Genomic DNA, 9,512 nt, shown 5'->3' with positions numbered 1-9,512 from the left:
CTTCGCCTTGTGTTCGAAACAAACTGTGCGAAATAAATGCAGTAATGCATCTTGCATTCATTATCATTCACTTACGAACGCATGCGCATGACGCAAACTAAAATCGCAACGGGAACAAGATAAGAAAGATAGAGAGTTGTTGTTGCTGCTGCCCCATAAGCTAGAACACCGGCCGTAAGATGTTACTTTGAATTAAAAATCATTGATCACAAACGTTTCCACGTGGTTCCCATTGCTTGCGAAATGGTTGATTTATTTACGTTTAAATCTTTGCCAATGTAATGTGCATTTGGTTGGATTCCATCATCACTGGTAACCGTTGTCTTGCGATCGGATTTGGCTAGTGAACGAGGATTAACGCATCAATGCACAACGGTACTCCTCTATCAACTCGTTTATGCTTAAGGTCTGCGCCGTTAGTCCGGCGTGTACATCCCTTACATGGATGGTCGATGACACCGAAACGAAAGAGTGAACCTAGGGAGGAGGGTTCGCCATGCAAAGTAGCAGATCTTTTCATAAATATTAATAATGCATATAAACCTCGCCCGCTCCGGACGATTCCACAAAGCGCATCAGTGTACACGTCCATTACCGATGCGCATGTGGCCGATTTCTAAACGATTACTAGACCTCGATAACCTCGGAAAGTATCGGGAGAGTTAAGGCAATCGTTTGTTTCAATTAGATATTACGACCACCTAACCTAACACCATCCATTTCCACTAACCCGCTGGAAGGATTTGACCGACAGCATTGTTGGCATAATTTATGGCTCGTTAGTGATCGTTTTCGATTCGCGTTGGAATGTCGCACACAATCACCGCGAAGTCGCCGTGATCGCCACATACTAGCAACCAGAGACACAGTGGTCGTTATCGAAAGGTCGCGAGACGTGTGGGTCAAAATGCGCGGGTGACATTCTCGAGCGAGCAATTGCAACTGTAAGCGGTTTGTTACGCAGAAGCAAACCGTCCTTTCCTCCAATCGATCGATCTTCATGGATCTGGCAAATTGGAGTTGATAGCGTTATTAACGTAACGTAAGTAACGTAGTTCTCACGATACTCATCATTCCCGGTGATCTCAGAATGTTTCCAGCATAAAGTGTATTTGGAAAGGAAAGAACCAGTTCCTAACGGACAAGTGTGACAAGTGTCTGGAATTTCGGTGCAGTGTATACATGAGTGTGTGTGATACGACATCACGATAATAAGAGTATGAAAATATGAGTGCATCAACGCCCACAGCACAACAAACGGCACCCGGTGTCGGTGGACCGCCAGTACCTCCGGTGAAGCCGGTACTTTCCTCACCCGGTGCGTACATGGCCAACTTCCAGTCCGGTACGGCCGGATCGACGGTGGCACCGCCAATAACTGCCGGTATTCACGGTACGAACAAGACGCATGAGAAACCGACGATCGCCGCACGGCCAATACCACCTCCGAAGCTGCCAAACTACTCATCATCGTTTAACAAGATCGATCGCGATCGTAACGAGTTCACCAAGATCGACAAAGCGGAACGGGAAAAGGTTAGCCTGGTGAGCAGCGTGTCCGAGCGTTTACTGAAACAAACAGAGAGTACGATCGCGTAGTGCCGGAAGATGATCCTTACGGTCGAACGATCCTCCTCTTGTGTTGCACCCAGGGAAACATAAAATTGTATTCATTATTTTATAATCGGCTTCGTTCTTTGAAATCTTTGCAATTGGTCCGACGCTAAAACAAACATTCAGAATGTTTAGTCAAAGTAGTATGACTCAAGTCGAGGGTAAAGTAGGAGTGCTGGGAGTTGTTTACTTGAGAGAACCGCTGGAATAATTTAATCATCATTGGCGGCTAGATAGAATAATAATCTGAAGCCAATGGATATGTTCACCGTTACGACTTCAGTCGACAAGACGCTATACTTGGTTGGTTTTCACGTTTCCATTTCGTTCGGGCACATACTGTTTAGAAAGAGCGTGGAAAAGCAACAGCCTGGTGAACAATCTTCAAGAGATTATTAATGAACAGGTTCTGACTTTAAAGCAACACGTTTTGATGGATGCTTAAGCATCCTCTTTTCACTAACCCAGTTGTTAATACATCAGCTTTTACATATAAGAACTACCCAAAATACAAATATTCTTGTTGTAAGAGGCTCTCCTCTCCGTTTAGGCTTCATTTTGACAGCGCTACTCATCTTTCTGTGTGCCCAGAAATATAGAGAAGTCGTCACAATGATTCGTTTAAGGTGCACCCAGAGGATGGCTGGAATGGATTGTCAAAACATTATGATCCATTGTAGAACGTTAGAAATATGTTTCGAGACGGATCGGAAATAGTTGTAAGAAAAAAGGATATGTCTGGTTGCCGCAATTTTACGTTTCATTGCTGTTCTTGCATGCCTTGTCCGTGTGTCGTATCTGTTCGAATTAATTGATTCGTTTATTTTATTTGGTATGTGCTTTTCAGTTGGCAACCAAGCGCGAAATGTTCTTCAAGTCTGAGAGCAACAGTCCGTCCGGACCGCCACCAAATCCACCGGTAGGACTGAATAGTCTGAACCTGGCTAACAATAACGTGATCGTGAGTTGAGCTTTGCGTTGTGTGGTTGGCTTCCTACTTTGCTCCCGCTTCCTTCCACTCAATCGTAGTGTTTCCCTTTCAACAATTTAACTTCCATTGCTGCTGCTTGCCTGTCCCGTGTTCTGCGATTTTCCCCTCAATCTACTGTGTGTGCGTGCTTCATTAATCGCTGCAACTAACACCCCATCATATCTATTTCTCGCTTCTCTATTCCGCAGCATAATAACAGCGCAAACGCGTCCACCGACAAACACAGCACTGCAGGGCTCACTAACTCGACCGCCGGTGGCGTTACTAACAACAGCTCACCGGCCACCGTCTCGATTGGGGCAATGGTCACCAATAACAATCATAACGGTCTAAATGGAGCCGTGACCACGAACGGGAGCAGCATGGCCGGTAACAATAATCTCACCGGTGCAAGTGGCGGTGTGAACGGGTTGACCACGAGCATGAACAGTGTTTCGTTGAAGGAGAAAAGGGACGCACTGTTAAACCACCACGATAGCGGTGCGAACGGGCACCATCATCATCATCTTGCGGATGCGGGGAACGCCAAGTTAGCAAACGAACGGCACGAAAAGGAGAAGCCGGTGGTGAAATCAAAACCGAAAGAGCTGGACGGATACGTTGGGTTCGCGAACCTGCCCAATCAGGTGTACCGGAAGGCGGTGAAAAAAGGATTCGAGCTGACGCTGATGGTGGTAGGCGAATCTGGCCTGGGCAAATCGACACTCATCAATTCGATGTTTCTATCGGACATTTACCATGCCGAGCAGCACCCCGGCCCATCAAAGCGCATAAAAAAGACGGTGGCCGTCGAGAGTACGAAGGTGCTGTTGAAGGAGAATGGTGTAAACTTAACTTTAACGGTTGTCGATACGCCTGGATTTGGTGATGCCGTGGACAACAGTAACTGGTAGGTTGACAAAGACTCGTCGAGGATGCAACATATAAACTAATGCAATATCTTTACCTCTCTACAGCTGGCTACCGATTGTAGACTTTGTCGAATCGAAGTATGAAGAGTATTTGACGGCAGAGTCGCGCGTTCACCGAACGGCACTGCCAGATTCGCGTGTGCACGTCTGTCTGTACTTCATCGCCCCATCTGGGCACGGTTTGAAGCCACTGGATATCGAGTTCATGCAACGACTTTGCGATAAGGTTAACATCATACCGGTCATTGCCAAAGCGGACACACTCACACCGGAGGAAATTACTCTGTTCAAGAAACAGGTGCGTATAGATGGTGCAGATTTTAAAGTAAAAAAAATCGTAAGCCAATGTGTGGTTCAATTGCAGATTCTGAATGAAATCGCTCAACACAAGATTAAGATTTACGATTTCCCGGACCCAATGGATGAAGAAGAAGATGCAAAAGTGCTTAGACAGCTTCGTAGCCGTGTGCCGTTTGCGGTCGTCGGTGCAAATGCGATTATTGAAATCGATGGTCGCAAGGTTCGCGGTCGACGCTATCCGTGGGGAGTTGCTGAAGGTACGAGAATATGCGATCACCTATTGTTCCATAATGGCACAGTTTCTGACCGTCTTTTGTCGTTATTGCAGTTGAAAACTTGGACCATTGTGATTTCATCGCCCTGCGCAACATGGTTATTCGGACAAACCTGCAGGACCTGAAGGATGTGACAAACAATGTGCACTACGAAAACTACCGCTGTCGAAAGCTGGCTGGTTTGGGTACCGATGGCAAAGCCAAGCTGAGCAATAAGTAAGGGTTTGAGTACCGCGTGACCGCGTTTTGAACTGTATGGCGGTTGGTCGTGCTTTTTCATTTTGTTGGCTTTGGTTGGTTGTGCGTATGCTTGCATTGCAATCGCTGATCTAACATGCATTTAATATCGTTCAAGTGTGAATGTAATGTACGAGTGGACAGAAGACCCTACCCTTTTAAAGTGTTTCTTCTTATGTCCTCTGGTAGCTTCATCCATTCGCACCTGATTCGGGAATAAGTTGTTAGTTTATTATTTATTAAAACACACGCGCGTGCACATTTCGCACATTGCTGCTACTTCGTTAACACTAAAATCATTTTCATTTCTCACCCTTTTTAAAAACAAAACAAAAAACATCCAAAAACGCCATATTCATCACTCTCATCCAGCTTATGCAATATTGGAACTGTTAACACAAATGGTACTGGATGGTAAGTTAGTTTCCTGGAAAAGGGAAATAATTGGTATTCAAGCTAACAATATTCGTCCTTACGTTTAGTTGCTTTGTGTCCCTATGAAATGAGAATCCCATCGTAATCTATAATGTCTGGTGGGATATCTCACTTGTAGAGTCGCAAAAATCTGAACGCAATTAGGCCGCATTAGAGTACTAGCGCAGTCTTGGCTTGCATGCATTCCGGGCTTTTTATTCATCTTTTTAGTTAAGCACATTTCATTGTTTTAAGATTTAAGAACAGGAAAGCTCGTTGCATGGAGAAGAGAGTTGCAGGAAGAAGAGCGCTGTAGAATCGATTGGAGTGACTTTGTTTAACAAACGTTCATTAAATAATGCTCTTCGTTGTATAGGAACCCGCTGGCTCAGATGGAGGAGGAAAAACGAGAACATGAATCGAAGATGAAAAAGATGGAAGCCGAAATGGAGCAGGTATTTGAGATGAAGGTGAAGGAGAAGAAACAGAAATTGAAAGATTCCGAAGCCGAACTGACCAGACGTCACGAGGAGAGAAAGAAGGTGAAAAATAGTGAACAATATATGTAGATGTAGTTTTTTAACGAAAAAAGCAACCGGAGGCTAATATGTCATTTTTTTCTAAAGGCTCTCGAGCTTCAAATACGCGAACTGGAGGATCGCAGAAAGGCCTTTGAGCTAGAGAAAGCGGAATGGGAACAGCAGAACGGAGTCACACTTGACGAGCTGCGCCGCAAGAGCCTGGAAGCGAATAGTAAAGAGTAAGTATTGGTCGCTTTTAGGTGTATACTTTCAATCTTGCTCACTTTGTTACTTGTTACGGTTTTCTTCGATACGTTTTTGAGCATTCTTTCTGTGTAATATGTTTGATTTTTTAGTTTACTAAATCCTTATCCTTTTATCGCATTTCTCCACCATTGGAACCCCCCAACACCAAGTGAACAACGTTCGATTCTCGCGGTTTGCCGCTAAACTTTACAGAAGTCAGGCCACAATTTTTAAGTTGTAGGATATAAGAAGTACGGAGCTTTGTAGAGCAAAGAGGACTGATTGCGCTTTCCTCACTGCCGGCTTTTGGGGGTGTGCTTTTGTTTTTCAACCCATCAACGGTCGGCTCTTCAATCCCAAACGTAATCGAACCAAATCAGGAAATGAAAAGTATTGTTTAATGATAAAATCCGGTCTATCTGTTGACTACGACCGTTCTAACGAAAAAAAAAAAACAAAAGCCGGTATATAGTGTTTCGTCTTTTCTCGGTTAAATGTTGTATAAGATCATTTTTTACGTGTCTTGCTATTTAAATCACATCAATGATGTTCAAACTATAACTTTTTGCCTATGCGTGTGCGTGTATACGTCTCGATAGATAAGTAATCTAAACTCAAATTGTGCTAACTGTGCCTTACCTGTTATTTTCCTATGCTGCAATATTGCTTTTTAATGTTTTGTTTCTGTTTCGTTTTTGCGAGTTTTCTCTATTTTCGGTGAATAGTGCTTATGTGGTGTAATTGGAATGTTTTTGTTTTCATTAAAGTGATAAGACAAATACAGTCTTCTACCTTCAAACTACCGTTCCCTTCCCCTTATGTCGTCTTACAGCAGCTGCCGTCTATGCTTGTTACGGTATTTTATTCATTTGCAAACTCTTATATTTGTCATAGGTTTGATACGGTCGTCCTAAATATGTTGTCACTAGCTTTGTTCTTTTTTGTTTGCATCATCATGGTTTTATTTTGTTTTTGTGGAATCTTTCATCGGTTTTGTTTGTACTTTATAAGTTGTTGGAAGCAAAGCAAAAAAAAACTATACAGACTTAAGAACAGAAATTTATTTGGTTGTTTTCTTCTTCTTCTTCTTTTCCCTTCTTGTTTATCCTTGCCATCAATACGAATCAACAAATAAACTTAACATTGAATGTAAATTTTTAACAAACAACACTTCTGCTACTGATGATAAATGTAAAATGACACTGTGCTCTAAAATTGTATCTAATTTAATCTTAAACAATTGACATACGTGGACGCTTTGGGAAAACACACAATATTTTTTACATAATTTGAACTGATACGACATAACACTTTATTGAACAAACAGGAAAAGAAACTTTTGTGTGAGTAAATATAAACTGGTGTACTTTCTTCCTGCTCTTCATTCTGCTACACTTTGTTTTTGTACATACAGTTAGTTCTATGACTTAGTTCGTGGCAAACATGTCAATGCTGACCCTTCCAATACATATTTCGGGAAGATTTAAAAAATCCCCATTTAAAACATCCCACGTCGAAGCTTTCTGATAGATTAATAGTATAATTTTAATATGCGACAGTGACGTGGCTACTCGTTGATGAACTGCTGCATTGTTTATAGTGATATACTTCTGAACTGCAGCATTTGAACATCGAGGGCTTGAGGCAAGAACCCTCAAGAAGAGGGCTTTGAAACCAACATCGTCTACCATAGTTTATCGAATCGAAATAATTCTTCTGTGGCTGTTTGTAGAAAATCATAAGACCACTCAAACGCCACGAATTAAGTATAGCAATCAAACTTTTTTTTTCCAAAAATTGTACATGGTTTTTCTCCGAAATATGTGGCACTTTTTCTATAGCCGTGACGTGTTCATATTTGAGCATATTGCTATCACTATTTTTAAATTTGCGCAAATTTACACACATGCTAACTTTTTTTTGGGAAATCCAAATAATGAAAATTTGTCACTTAATTGCACAGACTTTACCATAATATACACAGTTCACTGAACGGATATGTTTAGCAATGAAGCATTATTTTCGTTCAGCGCATTTGTCTTATTATGTATCATAAATTAACATTGGCAAGGACGTTAGGGCTACACCGTTTTGTTTCTTCTAATTTGTCATATTTCTACATTGTGGAAATAGAATTGTTGTGCATGCAAATATTGTGTGATTTCGATCAACGATAAAGTGTTATGATATGACCGACACTCGAGTAAAACAATAGTATACCTCATACAATCTATATCAATATCAATAATGCACAAGAAGTTAGAGAAAAGTGAGCCCATCGTCAATGGTAAAAATTTCAACGTGCAAGATAAATGGTGCATTATGTATAAATCCACACTCTAGTTGATCTCCCGTGTATGTTTGTATGAAGTAGAACCTTCCAAACCCTGATGTACAACTGATGTAAAAACAAATGCCCCAAATGCTTTCCAGGACCGCGTCTCTTGCATCAAGAAGTTCCGATGAGTCGAAGGGCAGGCGCGTCTTTGGATCGTTGCTGCGTCGGCACACTAGCTTCGGAGCACCGGACGCCGTACGCGGCGTTACCGGTGCGGCCGGTTCGACTTCCACTCTCACTTCTAGCGCTAACAATAACAGCAGCACAGTGCCACCCAGTCCGCAAGAACATAACGAATCGTAAATGCGTGCGTGACAGAACAAAACAGATAACAATCTCCTCGTAACGAGAACGCTTCTCAACCGCCTGAGAAAGGAATGACCATTTCTCTTTCATATGATTGCGATAACGATTGAGACCAAACTCAAAAACATCAATACTCTCACCATGCAAAATCGCAACCATCATTACCACCACCATCTAGGAAATCTTTCATAACTAGAATTATCTGAACACTAATTTTTCACTATTTACTATTTTGCACCGCCACCACCCCATACTATGTAACTTTTATCCAATTATGCGAATATCGTAGATTAAAAGACGGAGAAAGGCGAAAAAGCATCAATATGAAGGTAAACGCATATCCTAACCGCAAGAGCACATTACCCACTTAATAGTCACCACAAATATTATTTTCGCAATGTATATCAGCACTGTGGAACGGTCGCTGAGTGGAAAGGAATAGCCAAAGAAAAAGGAACTTTGGTATACACTTAGACGATAGGAAATTGCAAGCGTGCCAAGCAGGTAGCCTTCGGAGCGTGCTGATGTATAGCTTATGCTGGACTTATCTGGACACAAACTAATAAGACATTGTTTCCATTGGCCCATGTTGCGGGTTTGCCACTAACTATCTACAAACCTGTCCCCTCTTTTAATAGTAGGTCCGGAAAAGGAGTATATCATTAGGGAAATCGCTGGTTCAATTGGACTACATACATCAACTAACCAAACATGTGGATCAACATACGCAGTACATAGTAGAGTTGGTGAAAACAAATATCCTAGTGAGAAGGGTTTTCCTTGCATTTTAGAGTGAAGAACTAGAATTAGTGCACGGCTGAAGCATTTCAGATTAGTTCATTAACCGTGCGAAAGGCTCTGGTCCGCTGGCAGTAGATTTAAGAATTGAAAGTTTCCACCTTTAATACGCTACAAAGAATACTTAGCCATCGGTTATAAATGTATCTCGGGAAAGGTGTTTCGGGATGGTTTATTTTATGCTCTCTTTTATGTGTGCTGCAATCTGGGTTCGTCTCTTGTGCGCTTTTATCGTCTTATATGTTTTGTAATCGTTATTACTAATTTTACGCATTTCAATAATGAAAATAAAACAAATGATATACACCACGGCTACATTTAGGACAGTCATCAGGATTTAGTGAATTGTGGAATAATACATATGCGAAAAAGGGACAAAAACAAGCTTGATGAAATAATAACCAAAATGAAAAAGATGAACATACTCAAACAAACAAAAATCGCTGAAAATAAATGATCCAAAAAGGAAATTTAAAAGTGATGATGTAAAAAAAAAGTATACATTTGACCGATGAAAGTGAGACAAAACTGAAATCTCTTTGCTGGCATTTTCTTCAATTC

At 41.6% G+C, this 9,512-nt stretch overlaps 1 protein-coding gene across 1 annotated transcript; it reads left to right on the top strand.

Annotated features, from left to right (window-relative positions):
• Positions 1-1,227: 1,227 nt before the first annotated feature.
• Positions 1,228-8,150, top strand: LOC128715442 (septin-7). The gene is made up of 10 exons (XM_053810339.1): positions 1,228-1,545; positions 2,462-2,575; positions 2,794-3,494; positions 3,562-3,814; positions 3,881-4,073; positions 4,145-4,307; positions 4,701-4,742; positions 5,119-5,284; positions 5,369-5,502; positions 7,943-8,150. Exons 1-10 carry the CDS (start codon positions 1,228-1,230, stop codon positions 8,148-8,150), a joined length of 2,292 nt encoding a protein of 763 aa, XP_053666314.1.
• The last annotated feature ends 1,362 nt before the right edge of the window (positions 8,151-9,512 follow it).

Source organism: Anopheles marshallii, chromosome 3 (genome assembly GCF_943734725.1).
Source record: "Anopheles marshallii chromosome 3, idAnoMarsDA_429_01, whole genome shotgun sequence".
Taxonomy (NCBI): domain Eukaryota; kingdom Metazoa; phylum Arthropoda; class Insecta; order Diptera; family Culicidae; genus Anopheles; species Anopheles marshallii.
This window is presented reverse-complemented; position numbering and strand designations above follow the sequence as displayed.